Genomic DNA, 21,056 nt, shown 5'->3' with positions numbered 1-21,056 from the left:
TTACATCAGTGGCTACATAAGACTATATAGCCCGCGGAGCTCCGTGTCTATCTATGACTATGGCGGTGGCTATCTTCCTTCGAAATTGAAATATTATTAGTGAATTATTCTCTTTGATCGAAATTAAAATATAGAAAAAATTAAAAAATAATTATATTATGTAATTGAAAAAAAAATAAAAAAAAACTTATTTGAAATAATTAAAATATTATATTTTATATTTAATTTAATATGATTTTTAACTGAAATATAGATTATTATTATATTAAAATATTGAAATTAGCGTTCTGGCTGTTTGGAATTTATTCTTAATTCAAATAATTATAAATCCTCTCTAGAATCTTCACTCAGTCTCATTCCTTTATTCTCTTTGCTCATTTCATACGATGCTCGGCTTACATCTTTTGATACTTTTGAGTTATAACACAGTCGTTGGCTTGACCATTATAGCCGGCGATACGGCTCACCACCTATAACGTTGGTCTAACAGAAAGCTCGGTGAGGTGTGGATACTTAGTTCATCTTGTGATGCATGTTCCTCTGAATACCTCTTTGGGATAGTCGTGGCCTCATGTAATGTCATAGAATAAGGAATAATGCTACGTATAGAACGGCAAATCTCCGCTCCCCACCAGCGGCTGAGCTAGGTTTACCTCACTCCCCCTCGAACATAGTTTAGACTTGAATCGTATGGTATCAGACGTCACACACACAGATGCGCAAGTACGATAATGTAAATGTGTAGTGCCTGTGTAAAAAGAAACTGTTTGTATGAAGTGTCCGGGATGTGGTAATGTTATGTGAATGATACCAGTTGAGAACTGGGGGGGGGGGGGGGGTTAAAATGGCCACATCGAAGCAACTCACCTAAGAAAGCAATATTGCTATTTGACATTTGTTTACGTTGCGCACTTACTTTTATATGCGCAAATGTTAAATTGAAATATTGCTTACTTAGATGAATTGTTTCCATGTGGCCATTTGAACCCCCTGAACCGAATTTTACACAGTTATGATACAATAGGTTTCATAATAGTTACGGGTGACTCAAAATACTTACAATATTCTAAAGATAAATAACTAGTGGTGTGTCTTGAATATCTATCCTTTATATCGGAACGTTCGAGTCAGCGTGCACCGATAGTAGCGCCAGAATGAAATGAAACACACGAGACACGGAAAATTTACAATAGTGTCCATAGATTTACTACTACGCGAAGCGAAGTTACTGTTAATATAACGACGTTGACAGTACTTTACCTCAGTGCGCGATTAGGCGCCGAACTGGCAACACGGGGAAATGTGTGGTAAAAACTTGCAAAAATAGAAGCTCAAAGCGAAAAAAGAAGGATAGAACATTATATTTCTAATAATTAATAACATTGTGAATGTTATCATAATATAAACATTTTAATTTTCGCACTAAAACCCACCAAAATTATTATTTTAGTTCAATATACTTACATTAAAACAAGTCTTAACATAACTTAAGCTATGTGATAGCTGGTGAGCCGTGTCGCCGTCTATAATTGTCAAACCAACTGTGCTAGTGAAAACTACTAATAAATAAATCATTGCTGCAAGTCCGGAATTGTTTTAATTGAGATATTAAAGTGTGATGAACCTACTGAAATGTAGGAGAGACAACTCACAGCTGGCGTTGCGTTCAACACGATGGCAAGAGCTCACAGTGTGTCGTATCTCATTTTCAGTAGAACATTGCAACTGCTGGTGTTGCACGATCGTCACGCTAGCGTCCTGTTACGCCAGCAATGTGACGAGAACTTTAAACAGCGACATTTGCCGCGTCTTATCACCTAATAGTGGAAAGCGACCCGTTATATTAATAAAAACCCTATAAACAATATTAATTTCAAAGAGCAAATAACACTCTTTAGAAGAATTTTTGAATGATTAATTTTAATACACGCTTCTTCTCTTCCCTTCTTCGTTGCTGAGCCCACCAGGATGCATGTTTTAGTTCTTATATCCATTATTGTTATTATTGTGTGAATTAAGCTGTAAGCTCCCCAAACAAAATAAAATAAAATAAATATATACCCTATTGTAAGTACTACATTTTTACCACACTTTCGGCATGATCGGGCATTGGTGTGACGCTACCGCGACGCTCAAGTAATTGTAACTTACTGAAATGGAGGAGAGATGTCACACTGTGGGTCTTGCCGTCTCGCCAAGAGTGTGACGAGAGCATTATTTACTCTATGACGAGAGATTGAAACCGCGGCGTTCGTCGGCCCTCGTCGGTAGCCGTAATAGTGTGGGTGTCGCCCCCGTTCCCGTCTTACCGCCCCCTCTCGTTAGCACAGGTGCGGCGGGCAGGTGGCCCGATACAATTTTTACTTTCACACGTTATTGAAGAACTGAAACCTTGTTACAGTTATTTTATAAGTCCCCCGCTTTATTGGGCGACGTATTTATTGCTTCCGAACGTAATTTTGACAGGACTGATATTTAGTTACAGGTGATGTAAGATGGATTGGGAGCGAATGAAAAACATAAGTACTTAGAACGTGTTCGGCTGCTTATACTTCTGGACATGTCGTAAAAACCGACAGTGAGATTGTATCCTTTCTAACATGATTGTTGATCACATGTCACCATACACTACGTCATATCCATCTTAGGAATTTCCAACTAGTCAAATCAGTTACTTTTTACTAAACGTCAAAACACGAAATTGTATGTGGTGTGTACTGTGGAATTGGTATGAAAAAGCAACCTGTGACGTCATAGAAAACTTGATAAAATATCGCACCTATTATGAAATTTTTATTTTTTTCATATATAAGTAATTCGTATATAAATAAGTTAAATAGAAAAAAGAAAACGTTTTTTGTCACCTTTAGATCTGTCTTTATTTAGTAAGATTAAATTAATCAGAATTTTATAATTTATCTTGGACCTAGGAATCTATCCAATTTCGGATAACTTGTGACACTGCTCACCTCGATATGTGTGCATGCATGCATGATGAAGTAAGTTTCCGCGTTTAACCGAGGTTGTATCTCCGAAGGGGCAGGCAGAAACTTGTTTATTATCTATTTGGTTTTATCAGATCTCCCAGCATCTGTTTCTAAACACGACAGTGTCGGCCGTAGTACCGGCTGCCTTCAAACCAGACATCTCGTTAGTGATGGGGGCCTGTTTTAAATACTAGGTTACTTACTGTTACATTATTTTAGGTTTACGCGGTGATTATCATAATTGAAACACATGTGTTTCAACCCACCCCCGTCACCCGTTATTATTAACGGGTTCTTACCGCTTTTAAATCAGGGATATGAGATGGATGATGGATGATGTTGAGATGTTATAATTGAAAACAATAATGAATTTATAAAAAAAATATGTGTTTTAATTACTTACTGTTATTTTGTGATGCCGTCTGTCATTGTTTTACTGGTGTTTGACTGTCTATATTTAACACTTAGATAACGACCTCCGTGGTCCAGTGGTTGAGTGTTGGGCTCACGACCCGGAGGCCCCGATTCCCGGTGGGGACATATCACAAAATTACTTTGTAGTCCCTAGTTTGGTTAGGACATTACAAGGCTGATTACCAGATTGTCCGAAAGTAAGATGCTCCGTGCTTCGGAAGACATGTTCCGCAGTTGGTCCCAGTTACTACCTACTGATGTCCACCACCTCACCTTGGTATATATGTATTAATTACTTAATAGTATAGTTGAAATTGACGTGTCTAGCCTCACAGGTCATAGGAAGAAAATAATGTGTAACTCTTTGAAATACCTGTTATTTTGTAACGTTTACAGTACTGTGACGGCTTGACAATGTCACATTGCATAAACCGGCATAAACAAACACCGCAACCAGAGAGTTTTTTTTTTTTTTTTGGTTAAATTTGTCCCGAGAAGGAGCAGGCAAAGGGACATAGCCATACAGCCTGGTCAAATGAAGATTTTTCTTCGTTTATTATTTCTTGAATTTGTTTTCTTTGTCTTCAGTAAATTGTTTTCGAAGGCCGGAGCAAATTTCTTTTGTTTAATTATTTGTCTTCATCCATTTATCATTTTGTCAAATATCAGGAATAAGAGTAGAGAGTTCTGGAATGTCACCGTAATCCTTCTTTCTCTTTTATGACGCATAGCATCGTCCTTGTTTTTCTTTACTAGAAGGTTCCACCCGAGATTATTCGGGAAAAGAATCGTCTATACTGGTACGAAACCATAGGGTATATAGAGAGCGGGAAAAGCAAGGAGAGTCAGTTCAGTTTCTAAAGCGATCGGAGCAAGAAGAAGAAGTGAAAACGCGAAAGTAAGGAAAAAGTGGAAGTGAAGAACAGTGTTTTAAGCAGTGTAAAGTGTAGTGTTTAGCGCGGTGTTAGTGCAGTACTAGTGTCGTGTTCCGTGCTGTGTTCGAGTGTCGCGGAAAAAAGTGAAGTGACAGTGACGGAGTTATACCGCGAAGCCCAGTGCGGAAGCTGTACCGTGTGTATGAATTAATTAGTTTCCCCTTGGACTCAGTGAGTTTCCTTCCAATCCCGATACCCACTTCCGTAACAATACTTACCGATAACTGTGACAGTAGGATAGTAGGACAGCACTAGGGCGCCAGAACAGACGAAGAGCAGAGCCGATAGCAGGTGCTGTGACGTCACACAGTGGATCTGGCGAGCTGTGTGGTGTCTGGTTTATATTCTGCTTTGTGCTTTACAAACACTATTCTATTACATGACCTTGATTCCTGCAACAACATAAAAATTTCATTTTAATTAGGTACACTTTTAATATCACTAAACTACCGAACACACTTCACTTCACTTCACTTTTATTTGCATGATATTTTATTCAATTATTTTGTCATCGTTACTGTAGTTTCACTTTGTTATATAGTTTTTAATATTAAGATAGTAGCGTTATTTTTATTGTTTAAGTCAGCGTCTTTGTACCGTCTTAGGCATCTGTGCATGTCCTTAAACCTTTGCAGTGCGCTTAAGTTTTAAGTTTTAATATTTTTATACTGTTTTATATAGGTGGAAACCTGTTATTGGCTTAGTTTTTAAGTATGATTTTCTTTTTGCTATAGTTGTTAAGAGCTGTTGGTCTCCCATATAAATATCAAAAGGTATTTTCCATCGCAAAACTTTAGAATTTAAAATTATTACAACAATGCGTTCAGGGCGCTTCTGGGGCTGCCGCGACACTGTAGCGCCTCCGGTAGGTATGTTCTGCGAGGCGCGTGTAGACTTCCACGCGATCATGCGTAAGCGCTGTGCGTCTCTGTTGCGCCGTGCGTGCGCCAGCCCCAACACCATCATGAGCGCATTGGTGGACCATACGAGTCGCCGCTGTTGAACCGCTGGGTGCGATTGCACGCAGTTACATAGCTGCCCGCAGCATCGGTGACTCGGGCCTGTCTCATGTAGCTTTTTTATGTTGCTCTTTCGATTCTGTTACTAATACTAGGTTAAGCTTTCTGTTACTAACATAATATGGACTAGTTTCCGAAATAAATATTTTGAATTTGAATTAAAACGCAAAAATAGACAAAAATTTTGTGCCGGAAAATTCCACTTGTTATTAAGAATCATGAGCTGAATCATCCCCCTCAGTGTTCGTTACGGTTTCACTACCACCCTGTATAAGTATTGTAACTGACTTACATACATACATACATAAACTCACGCCTATTTCCCACCGGGGTAAGCAGAGACTATAGAATTCCATTTGCTTCGATCCTGACACACTCTTGCTTCCTCCACATTCATCAATCGCTTCATACACGCACGTCGGTTCAGAGTAGATCATATTAAACCTTTTCTAAGGACATCTCCAATTTGGTCAATGTAAGTCCTTCTCGGTCTTCCTCTGCCAACCCTACTATCAACTTTCACTTTATATACCGCTTTTGCAATTATATTATCCTTCATCCGCTCTACGAGTCCAAACCAACCTAACATTCCCATTCATTGTAATGGACTTAATGTTATAATTTTTTTTTTGACGTCACTTATTGTAGATTTGCCGCAGATGGCATTAACTACTTGGCCGGACAAATGGGGAGCGCTGATGGCTCTCATCCGGTACAACGTTTAAGACAACAGGCCTGAGGGTGCCCAGTTGGGCGTGAACCTCGGCTCAGGGCGTCGTCTGAGAGGAAAAATATTTGAAAGAATTAATCAACCCTACTGGGTCGATAGCGATAAGCGCTGATTGAGGGAAATCGTCGACCACGCCGGCGGGGTCGGTATCGGGGTCCTGAATTGTTTGGTGTCGCGAGCTGATTGGCTGCCTCTAATTTTGTGTCTCTTTCTTTCAGATGGAGGCGAAAGTGAAAGAAGAGGCGCCTGATAAGGAATACACTCAACCTGCAGCCAATGAGAGGCGAAAATGTGAGTCACCAATTCATATACTAATATTATAATTGCCAATGTAATTCTGTATGTACGGTCACGAGCATTAATATGTATACACTTTGGTACCATGTCACATTAACTTTTTTGACAAGTTTAACTGTCATCATCATCAGCCCATTAACGTCCCCACTGCTGGGGCACGGGCCTTCCCTATGGATGGATAAGGAGATCGGGCCTTAAACCATCACGCGGTCCCATTGCGGATTGATGGTTATTAACGACTGCTAATGCAGCCGGGACCAACGGCTTAACGTGCCTTCCGAAGCACGGAGGAGCTCGAGATGAAAACATTTTTTTTTGTGGTCACCCATCCTATGGCCGGCCTTTGCGAAAGTTGCTTAACTTCAACAATCGCAGTCCGAGCGCGTTTACCGCTGCGCCACCGAGCTCCTCACTAAATAACCCTACCTACATCCTTCAAAGTTTAACTGTAAGTCTCACTAAATGTCTAAAATGTTAGTGCGACAGAGTCCTAAAGTGGGTAAATGATATTGCTCATGACTGTAGGTGCGTCTGCTACGTTTTAACACCTAAACTTTTATTTTTATTTATTTATTCATTCATTACAAAAGATATTATAAAATTCTTACATTACGACACTGAAACCCATAATGGGTTTAAGATGTGTCAAATTCACGTCAGGCAGTACAGGTACAAATTAACCCTTAACACAATAAATTTAAGGTTGAAAAAGTAATATAGGTACAATACGAATGTATCCGCGGGTAGTAACTCGGTAATCAATTAACAAAATATAGTTGGACGGTCGGACCGGTATATTGGTAGGCACAGGCGAGTGCAAGTGAGTTTTACATTCGCCTGTCCTTTACATAGTGCTTTGGTGATAAGACATACAGGAGGCTCCTTCTTTGAGAAAAGATTTTATTTTATTATTAAATTTTGCAGTACCGAATTGTGTTCTTATATTATGAGGTAGTTTATTTAGCAATTTAGGTAAGATAATTTTGGCAGTCCTTTACTACTGAACTGATTTTGATAAAATTTGGTATAAAGACATATTTGACCTTGGGAATAAATACATCTGACAAAAATAACTATACAAATTTACAAATAATGAAATAGTTTACCTAAAGCTAATTCCGGTAATTATTCTTTAACTTAACAATTACTTCTATTTCTATCATGTGGGTTGTGAGGTGGATTACCAATCTCATCAACCTTGGTGTCAGCGTTATTATTGAGCCGCCAAAGGCCCCTGCGGTGACTCAAGTAACTACTACGTACTTACATCAGTAAGTAGTAACCGGGACCAATGGCTTAACGTGCTTTCTGAAGCATTGATCATTTCACTTCTGGACAATCAGGTGATCAGCCTGCAATGTCCTAACCAAACTAGGGATCACAAAGTGATTTGTCCCCACCGGGAATCGAACCCGGGACCTCCGGATCGTGAGCCGAGCGTTCTGCTCCACAGGACCACTGAGGCCGTTAAATTACTTATTTACAAAGACTTAAAACTAAACAAACTATAGTTAAGAAATAGGGAATCTTATTTTTCGGACAATGAGGTGATATCAGCGTGCGTTGTCCTGACCAAACTAGGGATCTCTCACTCTTTATTTAAGAGCTGCGCTCTTGTCGGTGGAGTCCTTCAATACTCCATAGATCAAATCAAATCAAATCAATTTATTTGCGAGAACACATAGATACAATAAAGGTGGTAAAATAATTTAAATAACAATGTTGTGATGTGTTCGGCCTGCATGCAGGCGTACAAATATACATAAGAAAATAAAAAATAAAGAAATGGTACATTGAAAGAAAATTATTGAAAATATACTTATTATTAAAAAATTACAAAATTTATTTATTTTTATGTTCAAAATATTCCTATATTAGACAATATGGTTATGGATTATTTTATTCTTTATATTAGATAGGGCGTGTAGAACGGTGGTTGCCCCGATTGCCTTCCGTTCCGCAGTACACCGACCAATTTCTCAATCGTTGATGTTCTAGCTAAACAACCAACCAACCAAACTAAACCAGGGATATTCTCACAAAATACTTTTTTGTACACTACCGGGAATCAAACCCAGGATCTCATGAGCCCAGCGTTGAACCACCACTTTGGAGCTCTGCTCACCCTATTAGGGATTACGGGCGTGAGTTTATGAATGTTTAAAAAAAAAACTCCTCGCCCCACCAGAATGTATCGGTGGGAAACGTAACAACTGCTGATCATAATCTCGGGAACATCACTTGTGGCACGATCCGTTACACGGATTAATGTAAATTGTATACTGGAAGAGACAACTTCCGGCCGAGTAGTTATGCGATTTGCGGCAAATCTACAATAAGTCACGTCAAAAAAAGTAAACAACCTAGATATAAATATATATATTATATATAAGTATTTATTAAGTATTTTATTTATTTGAAATTAGGAAACTAACAGCTTGTATAAGACGATAGATAAGACGTATTTTGTCCTCCGATGTTGGTTACCGGGTGATACCTCAGCGGTCCTCGATTGTGCGGCCAAGTAGTGAATGCCTTATGCGGCAAATCTACAATAAGTCACGTCTAAAAATAATCGTTAAATTGTGGAGCTTTGGGTACACAATCCGGAGGTCCACATAAGATTTCTATATGTCAAGACAAGAAGCATCCCTCTGTTACAACGAACACAGATATAGAACCGTACTAGATATGGTATTTAGCGAATGTTCACAAAGACTGTGAACCTAGTCTGTGTGAAATTATACAGCTGTTCAATGATTATAATCTCGTGCGTGACATGGAAATCACGAACAAGCAAGAGTGCGTACAGTAAAGAATAAAGAAAGTATTAAAGAATCTATATCATATTAGGTACTTACTTTTTGATCATCATCACTAATTTAAGAGCCACGCTCTTGTCGGTGTAGCATACTCCATTCTTGTCTATCAAAGACCAATTCCTTCACCTCCTTATAAGACACGACGTTCACCTTCTCTTTAATCTGTTCCATGTTAGCTCTTCTTGGTCTTCCCCTTCCTCTCTTTCCTTGTAGCTTTCCTTCTATGATGTTTTTAATAAATTCGTCGTGTCTTATTAAGTGTCCAATCGTCTTGCCTCTTCTGTCCTCAATAACTCTTCTGTCCGCACTTCCTCATTAGTAACTCTTAATAAGTGAAAAAAAATGAAAAAAAAAATGTTAAAATTAAAAAGTGATTTTCACTTCACCCTTGTGGATACTCACTTGTCACCATACAATTTATCTTGACCAACTAATAACGGCCTCCGTGGTCCAGTGGTTGAGCGTTGGACCCACGATCCGCACGTCACGGGTTCGAATCCCGGTGGGGACATACCACAAAAATCACTATGTGATCCCTAGTTTGGATAGGACATTACAGGCTGATCACCAGATAGATGGTTCAAAAGTAAGATGATTCGTGTTTCAGAAGGCACGTTAAGCCGTTGGTCCCGGTTACTACTTACTGATGTAAGTAAGTAGTCGTTACATGAGCCATGTCAGGGGCCTTTGGCGGCTCAATAATAACCCTGACACCAGGATTGAAGAGGTTGGTAATTCAGCTCACAACCCACACGATAGAAGATTTTGACCAGTGGCTGTAAGTTGTTTTCTGATTACCGTTAGAGATTACGAATTATATCACTCTCTAAGGCCCACCACATCTTTATTTTTTTTTGACGTGACTTATTGTAGATTTGCCGCAGATGGCATTAACTACTTGGGCGGACAAATCTCACTACACCGTAGTAGGAAAGCGACAAGCGCGTGCCGGACGCTATGCCAACTGCAACGGAGTATGTACCGGGAAATTTGGCCAGTCCGTGCATGGTACTGTTATATGGATTTTGAAATTTCGGTTTTTAAAAAAAACTATTTTTAATTAAACTAAAAATTAAGTATATTTTACTTTGAATTTGGAATTGAAATACAGATTTGGAAAAGACATAAATTGGAATAGAGTTGTGTACCGCGTGGTGGATGGGATTAGACTAACTAAATTGCGTGGGAAGAGGAGGCTAGGAGAATAAGGTGCTGACTATTACAATTTAGATGAATTACAGAATTAGTGGTTTTTGGGTAAAGGTAAGCATTTCTACTAGCAATTGCATTCTATAACAGTACGCTGCGGTGTTGATCGATGACGGAATGGTCTAGTGGGCGTTGCGCCATAGAAATGCATACAAAGTTTTTTTTGCCTGTGTGCACGGACCTTTAGGGTATTAAATAATGTTGTAGGTAGGTATTTTTTTGTTAAATTTCGTCATAATAGTATAGGTAGAGAAGCAAGTGTTCTCTGTGGGAAAAGCAACAACTGTCGATCATAATCTCGCGGGCACCACGCGCGGCACGGACCACGCAGATGTAGAGAATTGAACTAGAAAAGACACGCTTTAAAGTGGTAAGACCAAATAGATACACGTATATAAACTCACGTCTATTTCCCACCAGTGTAAGCAGAGACTATGGCACCGAATAAGACCGACCGATTTAAGACCGAATGTCGTGTTAAAATCCAAATGCCATTGTTTAACTGCTGTTGTTTAAATTGAGAATTAATTATTGGAGTGCGTGTATGAAACGATTTATGAATGTGGAGGAAGTAAGAGAAAGATACGATGATCGAAGCAAATCGAATTCCACAGTCTCTACCCCGGTGAGAAATAGTCGTATTTATGTATGTACTTTTGTAAATAGAGAATTCTTTTAATAATTATACATACATACACATTATATAATACACTTATGTTCCGTTGGGGTAGGCTGAAACCATAAAACCATTAAATAATCATAAATCATTTATTTTCAATATAGGGAATTTTTTCAAAGTTAATCGTGAGATGGATGCATTTACTTTTAGTTTTATTTACTTTGATTAATATACAAAGCGTTCGCGAAGTACGCTTATGACACTTCCAGTAGCCGTATGTGCAATCTCTATCTTTGCGTAGCAGAGTTGCTACGAGCTACGTATTTACCGAGGACTCCGCTACGGCATAAATTCGTAGCAGTTTGCTACGTAAGCCGCATTTGCTGAATATAATTTTATAAAAAATGTTTTATTTTTATTTTTTATATACAGTTTCTGCGTTCCGTGTATAGTCAGGGATGAAAAGAAAATTATTTAAGGGGCTATACCGTGCTGCGGCGGATTTGTATTTGTTTTTTTTTTTCATCATTATCAGCCCATTAACGTCCCCACTGTTAGGGCACGGGCCTTCCCTATGGATGGATAGGGAGATCGGGCCTTAAACCATCACGCGGGCCCAGTGCGGATTGATGGTTATTAACGACTGCTAATGCAGCCGGGACCAACGGCTTAACGTGCCATCCGAAGCACGGAGGAGCTCGAGATGAAAACTTTTTTTTTGTGGTACCCATCCTATGACCGGCCTTTGCGAAAGTTGCTTAACTTCAACAATCGCAGACCGAGCGCGTTTACCGCTGCGCCACCGAGCTCCTCAACAGTTTTTTTTAATAGTAATCAAATCATCATCCGCAACGAACCATACAGTCCTATTCCTTTTGCTTTTCACCCGCACAACCATTTATTGTGGTGGAGTATGCTCTATACCCCCTCCGGTTGATTGAGGGGAGGCCTGTGCCCAGCGGTGGGACGTATATAGGCTGTTTATCTTTTTATATATAGTAATCAAAATTTCATAATTTATCTTGAACCCAGTACACGACCTAAATTATAGTATTATTTATTTATTTAGGTACACATACAGCAATACATATGAAACTTTTTCAGATAGCATTATAAATAGAAAGACTTGGTATATACAGGGTGATAGTGACATCGTAACGAATACTGAGGGGGATGATTCAGACCATGATTCTGAGATGATATCAAGTGGAATTTTCCCTCAAAGTTTTCGTTACGATGTCACTAACACCCTGTATGCTTGCTTGCTTGACTTGGTATACCTAGTATAAATCTTTTGTTTCGAAAGTCGGCCTACAAATAGCGCCATTGAATAAATTACCGGCCACTGACAAATGATAGTCTTTCACAAGTCATAAATCAAGATTATGTCTAAAGGTAAACAGTTATTATAGAATTTTATATGAACGTGCGACTTAGCATGTGTCTTTGACAGTGGTTTGTAAGCTTCGAACCATTTGTGAGCTTGTAAATATTATAGTTAAGGAGGAATTTTCCAGGCTACGTTCATCAAAAACACGAAGTACGAAAAAGGCAGACCCCACCATCAGATGGGAATAATAAATGCCAAGGAGAGAGAGAGAGAGAGAGAGTTCATCAAAAACAATATAGATGGCGCTGTAAAGATTTCCCTTAGTTTAACCTTCTAATTTTGAAATTGTAATTTTTATTTAGTGTTTTTCATGGTCTTATTTTTCTTTTTGTTTCTTTTTTCATTCATTAATTATTTTTGCGAAAGTTGCTTTACTTCAACAATCGCAGACCGAGCGCGTTAACCGCTGTGCCACCGAGCTCCTCATAAGGCCGGTCAGAGGATGGGTGACCACAAAAAAATAAGTTTTCATCTCGAGCTCCTCCGTGCTTCGGAAGGCACGTTAAGCCATTGGTCCCGGCTGCATTAGCAGTAGTTAATAACCATCAATCCGCACTGGGCCCGCGTGATGGTTTAAGGCCCGATCTCCCTATCCATCCATAGGGAAGGCCCGTGCCCCAGCAGTGGGGACGTTAATGGGCTGATGATGATGATTATTTTTGTTGTATTGGTTTTTATATTGTTTTTCTCGTCATACAGCGCATTGGGTTACATTGTAATGTTGTATGTACCTTTATAAATAAATAAATAAAAATAAATAAACCTTCTAATTTCATGAATAACAGACATATGCATCTTTTATCTGTGGTTTCGGCATCTAGCATTATCCCGTTTTTTCACAGGGTCCGTTTACCTAACCTGAAGATTTGACAAGTCCGGTTTTTTACAGAAGCGACTGCCTGCCTGACCTTCCAACCTGCGAAGGGAAAACCAGCTCAATACAGATTAGGTCACATACCTCCGAAAATGCATTTCTCGGAAAAGTGGGTCTCTTCACCGCTGAGCACGTGATAATAATTTATGATTCAAACTTCGAAATGAATTCGAAAACAAATTCGACAAACATTGGTTTAGGCCTGTGCTGGATTCAAACCTGCGACCTGAAAGTGAGGGGCAAGCGTCCTACCAACTGGGCTACCACGGCTTCTAGCTGATCGCCAATACAATGATCATTTAAGAAACGACACATTCCTTCTGTCGGTTTTTACGACACGCCCGGGACAATAATTAAGGAGCAAAACATTCTTTTTTTTTAAAGTCTTTATCAGTACAATACAATACAAAAACAATTTATTTAAAAAAGTAACAACACAATCAACATTATAAAATAAATTGTACAAAAAGCAGCCTTATTATTATACTAGCAATTTCTTCCAGACAACTTTTTTACAAGTTTTTTTTAAAGTACCGATATCTCTCAATATTTTTTTTACGTTTATCGATCCTCTCTCTTAATATTTGTGTGAGTTATAACATGGTTACATATAACTTATAACGGCGTTGTATTTCATGTGCGACATAATATCCGGTGGTCAGCCCACACAACCGGCGGGTTGCAATATCGCAGTAAACAGCCGCTGCGATGCGGCGGCACGTACCTCATCAGAGTTTGCTCGGGCCGCCGTGTGGGGCCACGAGCCGAGCGAGAGTGGAGGACACGTGTATTAAAGTTACGTCAGAAATGTAGTTGTAGGGACACTTAAAGATTGGGCAGAAGGCAAGAGGGAAACCACTGCCCCATTTTTCCCTAAAAAAGTAGGATGAAGAATGCTACACGTGTTTTTTTTTCACTAAATCTTTATATTAATCTTATTTAAGAGCTTAGTCACAAACAGAAACTATGTCGCTCTATAAGGCAACAAAATGAGTACTAAAAACAAATTACAATGGCCCCGATTCCTGCAGACACCGCCTAATTTTATTTTAAATTATATCCGTCAGTTTCATATCCGTCGAAAAGGAAAGGGACGGATGATTCACAGCTCTTAATTTTAGGAAGAATGAGTAAATGAATGAATAACCCGAGCGAATCAAAAAGGTACGTCACTGGTGTGCAATCCGTTTGACAAGCTGTCTACTACCTGTGTCGGGTTATTGACTAATGTAAATTTTTTAGACGGTCTTTTAGATTTGTGCTTAAAATTGACGTGTGTTCCATAAATTTTATGCTTGTCGATTACCCGTCCCTTTCCTTTTCGGCGGATAAGAAAATGACAGATATAACTTAAAATAAAATTAGATGGTATTTACAGGAATTAGCACCATTACTTATCTTAAGTTTACGCCTATATTGACCAACTTATAAAGTGCTTTGGACAAAAGTGTGGCTCTTAAATTAGTGATGGTGAGGGACACATAACTTTGGCCTATGGTTTTGGTTTCATACAAGACTATTAACTCTCTCCGGGATATCTCACCGGGAATGTCGTAAAATTGGAACTCTTCTAGTTCCAAATATGTCTGTAAGTTGTAATGTTCTGCCTACCCCAATAAGAAGCATACACGTGAGTTCATGTGTACTACCGAATAAATACTACATTTCTCACTACGGAATAAATCAGAAGATAATCCCGCGTGTTTCATGGCCACACCATAAAAATAACCTAACGAGATCACCCTAAATCGAATTATAAAAAATAACTTAAACCAATTTCATTATTCTACTACAGCAACACTTGAGTTTACTAATCATCGTATAATAAGTAGAGAACGAAGGAAAACAGTACAAAATACAAATTGCTCCAATCCGTTATGGCGATGAAAAAGCTTAGCCTGCTGAGGACGGATAAATAAAAGTTTAGTCGACGCTAGTGGTGTGCCAAGAGCGGCCCGCGTGCCGATGACAGCACTCCGCTGCATGGTAGTGATGTGCCTGTTGTCGATAAAACATTTTAAATAAAATAAAATGTTTCTTTTGGGTTTTTACCTTTAATAAAAACATTTTATTTTATTGAAAACATTTAATTTTAATAATTTTCTTTAAAAACATTTTTTTTTATTTTTTATTTTTCACAACCCACACGATAGAAGAGAAGAAGAATGCGGGCTGGCGGTCTGGGCGGATGAGACCGCCAGCCCGCATAGTTCTCTTCTCTAGTGTGGGTTGTGAGGTGACTTACCAACATCATCAACGCTGATGTCAGGATTATTATTGACCCGCCCGCATAAAATGAACTGTTATGAATTGATTTGATTAATAAACGCATGAAATGACGAGTATACCTAATTTGTAACAATATTTGCATGCTATTGATGATAGCTGATTAGGAGGTAGTTTTATGTACATCCATCATGTAACCTTTTGAAAGGCAAAAGTTCAATATAACGTAGCATCACGCCTGTGTCTGTAGGAGTAGGCAGAATGTCGAACGTCGATACCGAGTAGTTATCGACGAGACCCTCGTGTCCCATCCCTACTCGTTATCGAGAGCTGCGTGTGGCAGGCGACACCTCCGCTGCTTTCATCTCGCCTCACAATTACTGTGTGAAAATATTGTGCTTACCATATTAGAAATGTTTGTGTATAACTGTGTATTTATTTCATGGTTTTATAGTGTTATATGACTTACAATATAAAGAAAAACAGAGTTATTACCAAACGGAGTAAGTAAGTAGGTAAGTAGTTGTTACATGAGCCATGTCAGAGGCCTTTAGCGGCTCGCTAATAAACCTAACACCAGGGTAACTGACACACGATAGAAGAAGAAGATTACAAAATAAAGACTTAAAGATAAACTAGACTTAATATATAGTTCGTATCACGAAAGAAGTCCCGCGGCCGATGCGCTACTGTTGCTGATTCTCCATATAATTATAATGACTTGTCAATTAGTTGCTGTGCGTCGCTGGAGTTAAATATTTATAAATAAAAACACATGCTTGACATTTAGAAATGGACTGTGTTATTTAAAATTAACAAAAAGTGGAAAAAGCTAACCCCATCGTCATGATGTTCAAAGGGTAGCAGGAAGATTAAATTGCGGTGTTGCCATAATATAAAACAAATTTAATGTGCACTACACAGTTGCATTAAAATCCGTTGTCTTCTTTCGTGGCGCGGTTTTTCATTTTAAACCTGGTTTATTTTTAGCCTGCGTTTTAAGGCGTTGCGATCTTTAAAGTGACAGTCATGTCACTGTACGGTTTTATTCTTTTGGTTTTAAAATATATTATGTAGACTATACCGGGTGAGAGCCCTCAACGCCCCCCATTTGTACGGTCAAGTAGTTGATGCCATTTGCGGCAAATCTATAATAAATCATGCCAATAAAAGACAAAACCTAATATAAGTCAGAGGTACCGTGAAAAAACGAAATAAGTATATGTCACAGTAAAATTGTAAATAATGTTAGATTATAATCTATCAACCGGAGGGGGTATGGAGCATACTCCACCACGCTGCTCCACTGCGGGTTGGTGGAGATGTTTTTACGGCTAATAGCCGGGACCAACGGCTTAACGTGCCCGCCGAAGCACGGAATACCCCCTCCGGTTGATTGAGGGGAGGCCTGTGCCCAGCAGTGGGACGTGTATAGGCAGTTTATGTTATGTTTATAATCTATCTCGCGGGATTGTGAACTGTCGAAAGATTATGAATCGTAACATATTGCTTACAATTTAACGCATTATTAAATTTTTTCGGTAGATTATAATTTATCGAAGTGAAACCGTCAAATTGTGAAACGGAACGCACCTCGCGCGCTGATTGGTTGAACGGCATATGCCTCGCGCCGCCATGTTTGTTTCTTAATTCGTTTGTTATATACACATACATACATATATGTAATTATAATATGTATGTACGGGTATATGTCCCACCGCACTCCTGGGCATAAACCTCCACCCAATCAACCGGAGGGGATAAGAATACTCCACCACGTCGATCCACTGCTGGTCATATAAGATCACATAATAAGATTTTTTCAATTATTTATTGCGGCTAAATACTAGAGAAATACTTAGCGCTACAAGCAAGGGTCCTGAAACGCGCTATCGAAGTTTTCTCAATCGGTGACATAAATACAACTTCCGTCGCTGTCCTCGTGGCCCGTCGTTATCATACGGTCCGGTAGGACACCTGCGTCGGCCCACAGATAAAATAACTGACGCCAGTGGAGAGAGGTGGGATTACTGGAGTTTGTAACAGGAAGCTCACAGTGTACTTAGTTGTTATTGGGTTTAGTGGTGAGTAATTTATGTTTTTAAAGTAAAGAGACGACAAGATTCCTTTGACGATGTAAACAACGCCATTTCAGAGGTAGTGGATTGGTTTACTGTAAACAACCTGCTACTTAATGAAAATAAAACAAAATATGTTTATTTTACGTTATCGAATGTTAGTAGGCCGCTCGATTCTATTATTGTAAAAAATAAGGAATTGGACCTCACGGATACTGCTGTATTTTTGGGAATTACTTTGGACGCTAAGTTGCAATGGAGTCCTCATATTGATAGGTTGTCCAAAAGGCTCAGCTCAGCAGCATTCGCGGTCAAAAAAATTCGTTTAATAACCGATGTAGAAACCGCGCGATTAGTTTATTTTGCCTACTTCCACAGTCTAATGTCGTACGGCATCTTGCTGTGGGGTCATGCTGCAGATGTGAACAGCATTTTTGTTCTGCAAAAGCGGGCCATTCGGGCGATTTACAAATTGGGACCCAAGATGTCACTTAGAAATAAATTTAAAGAAATTAATATTTTAACTATGGCATCACAATATATCTTTGAAAACTTAATATATGTAAAAAAACATATAGGATTATTTGCAAAAAATAGCGATCGGCACATTGTTAATACCCGGAATAAAAATAAACTTGCTTTACAAGTCAGTCGATTACATAAGATTACTAAATCTTTTAAGGGGCAATGTATACGTTTTTACAATAAGATTCCCATTGACATTCAGAATTTGCCTTTCAACTGCTTTAAGAAAGTAGTTAAACAAAAACTTTACAAAAAAGGTTATTATAAAGTTAGTGATTATTTAGAAGATATGAATGCATGGGATTAACTGTCTGAGAACTGATATTAGGCAGCTAAATTACTCAATTGTATATCAATATTTTATGTTTATTTTTATTTTTTTTAAAAAGAACGTCTAGGGCCCTGTGCCGAGGTTTTTCTTGCAGCTTCTTTTCCCCGGCTATACAGGTGGTGAGAAGCTGCAGTAGTTTTAGGCGGATGAGACGTTCGTTATGTAAAAATTGACGATTCAAAGTGTAACTATGTTACCTACTGAATAAAGATATTTTTGAATTTGAATTTGAATTTGATGTGCCTATCGTTGAAGATAGGGACGGAAAATGTTTGAATTAATTTCCATATTCTGAACCGGTTTTAAAAATATGTATTTATTCATAACAGGTAGGGACTCACTATGAGGTCGCAGGTTCAAATCCCAGTACTAAACCAATGACTTTAGAATTTGTTCTCATAAATTATTATCACGTGCTCAGCTGTGAAGGAAAAAATCGTGAAGAAACCCACTTTCCCGAGAAATTCGTTTCGGAGATATGTGACCTAACCTGTATTAGGCTGGTTTCTCCCCTTCGCGGGTTGGAAGGTCAGACAGGCAGTCGCTTCAAAAAACAAACAACAATACTTACTTAAATAAAATAAAAGTTAACATCAAGAATTGGACAGTTATCTTAAATGCATACCCAAACCAATTATAGCACACAATATTTGCAATGTCGACATTTACAAGACAACGAATCTCATTAGTCTTTCGGTCATACTCATACTATATCTAGAGTACAAGTAGGTTTGCTATCATTGTTGCCAACAAGGCAAATCTACAACAATTCCAAATGCTTAGTCTCACAATGCATTCAACAAAATGATCGCGACTGCAGCCACCCCTGCGACATGAGTTACGCATACTCAAAGCGGGCGACGTCATTAATATCTCTTCGAATAACGAACGACGGCGTTCGCTGCGGGGATCGGTAGAACCCCCGATATATGTCGCATCGTGCGCGACATCAAATCCCACGCAGCGGGGCTGATCCCCATACATCAGAGGGTCTGCACCAAGCACTTGACAAGTTCCACGCTGTCATTGGTTATTGGAAAATGGCTCCCGAGTAGCGGTCAGATCTATAGGCTTGTAGAAAGATAAATTGATTTTGGAAAGGATGCGTTGGGCAAGGGTAGAGTAAAGGTGCCGATTATAGCGGACTAAACGAAATTTTTATCTTACTTTGACAGCTTTAAAAGTAGATCTAGACTACTTTCTTGCATTCGACGTCAGTTAAGTCATAGATCGCGACTATCGAGATCGGGATCATTTTTATTACTCAAATATTCCTTATTAGACAATATTAGTACCAAATACTTATGGAGAAGATTCATCTGATGTTTCTGAGTTAATAGCAATTGGAATTTTTCGTCGTAATTTAAAAAAAAACATGAATTTTGCGGTGAAAAATTCCACTAGATATCAACTCAGAATCGTGCCCAAAAGTTTTCGTTACGGTATCACTAACACCCTGTATTGTCCGTTCTTAAATCGCGGAGGCGAGCAGACCCGGGTAATCAACCAGTGAGGACGTGATGTGTGGCTCTTGACTGTGACGTCAAGTGCGCTCAGCAAGATTGCTGATGTATTGCCCTGGAGTATCGGGGTGAACAGGGATAGAAAACAACATGAAAGCTACACTTGGTTCCATGGTATAAGAAAATAAAGCATTCTGATTTAATTTTAAGGTAAAATGAAGGTAAAATCGTGGACGCGCTTCTTCTTCTTATAGTGGTTATGAGTTGGAACCAACCTCATCAACCCTGGGGCCTGTTTAATAAAACTTACAATTGTAAATTACAACGACAATTTGATGTACATTACGTAGCTAATATGAAACTGCAAAATATTCGTGATCACACACTCCGCAATGTACATCAACTTGTCATTGTAATTTACAATTGTAAGTTTTATTAAACAGGCCCCTGGTGTCAGGGTTATTATTGAGACGCGCTTACATCCTTAATCTAGAGGTATAAGTAAAGATATCCAAACATCAAAATTATTAATCTGCTTTCTTTGTAAGTTATCTCCTTCTCAGGAATGAAAATTTAAAAAAAAATAAGTAGCTTGCCTTACCACAAGCTGAGCCATTTCATTTTATCAGTAAAATATTTATTTCTATTTCTTTAAAACATAATGTATCTAAATTGAATTGTTATTGGAAATAAAAAAACACAAACTCACGACTTTATCCCAATTAGATAGTCAGTGGTAAGTCATCCATCGCAAGATCAACTAAGTACAGTCATGAGCAATATAATGTACCCACTTTAGGACTCTGTCGCACTAACATATTTGACATTTAGTGAGACTTACAGTTCAATTTGTCAAAAAAGTTAATGTGACATGGTACCAAAGTGTATACATATTAATGCTCGTGACCGTACCTAAACCTCACCGAGCTTTCTGTTAGACCAATGTGATAGGTGAGCCGTATCGCCGTATATAATGATCGAGCCAACAGCGTCAGTGAAAACTGCACTTAAGATAAATTAATATTAATAATAATATGTTCTTTATTTCATACTTCACAGGGTCCATATATCGACATACAAAATTAAATACATGCTTCAGGATTAAAAACAAAATTAAAATTCAAATAAAAACAAAAA

At 38.6% G+C, this 21,056-nt stretch overlaps 1 protein-coding gene across 2 annotated transcripts in view; it reads left to right on the top strand.

The window, feature by feature from the left end:
- Positions 1 to 21,056, top strand: part of LOC126376553 (protein CBFA2T3) — an 83,283-nt gene that overhangs the window by 39,196 nt on the left and 23,031 nt on the right. For both annotated transcript variants that reach the window (XM_050024025.1, XM_050024024.1), the window contains exon 2: positions 6,304 to 6,376. In XM_050024025.1, coding sequence (XP_049879982.1) covers positions 6,304 to 6,376 — 73 coding nt within the window. The remainder of the gene's footprint in view (positions 1 to 6,303; positions 6,377 to 21,056) is intronic.

This window comes from Pectinophora gossypiella, chromosome 21 (assembly GCF_024362695.1).
Source record: "Pectinophora gossypiella chromosome 21, ilPecGoss1.1, whole genome shotgun sequence".
Lineage (NCBI taxonomy): Eukaryota > Metazoa > Arthropoda > Insecta > Lepidoptera > Gelechiidae > Pectinophora > Pectinophora gossypiella.
Note: the sequence above shows the minus strand (reverse complement) of the source record. Positions and strands in the feature narration are given on the sequence as shown.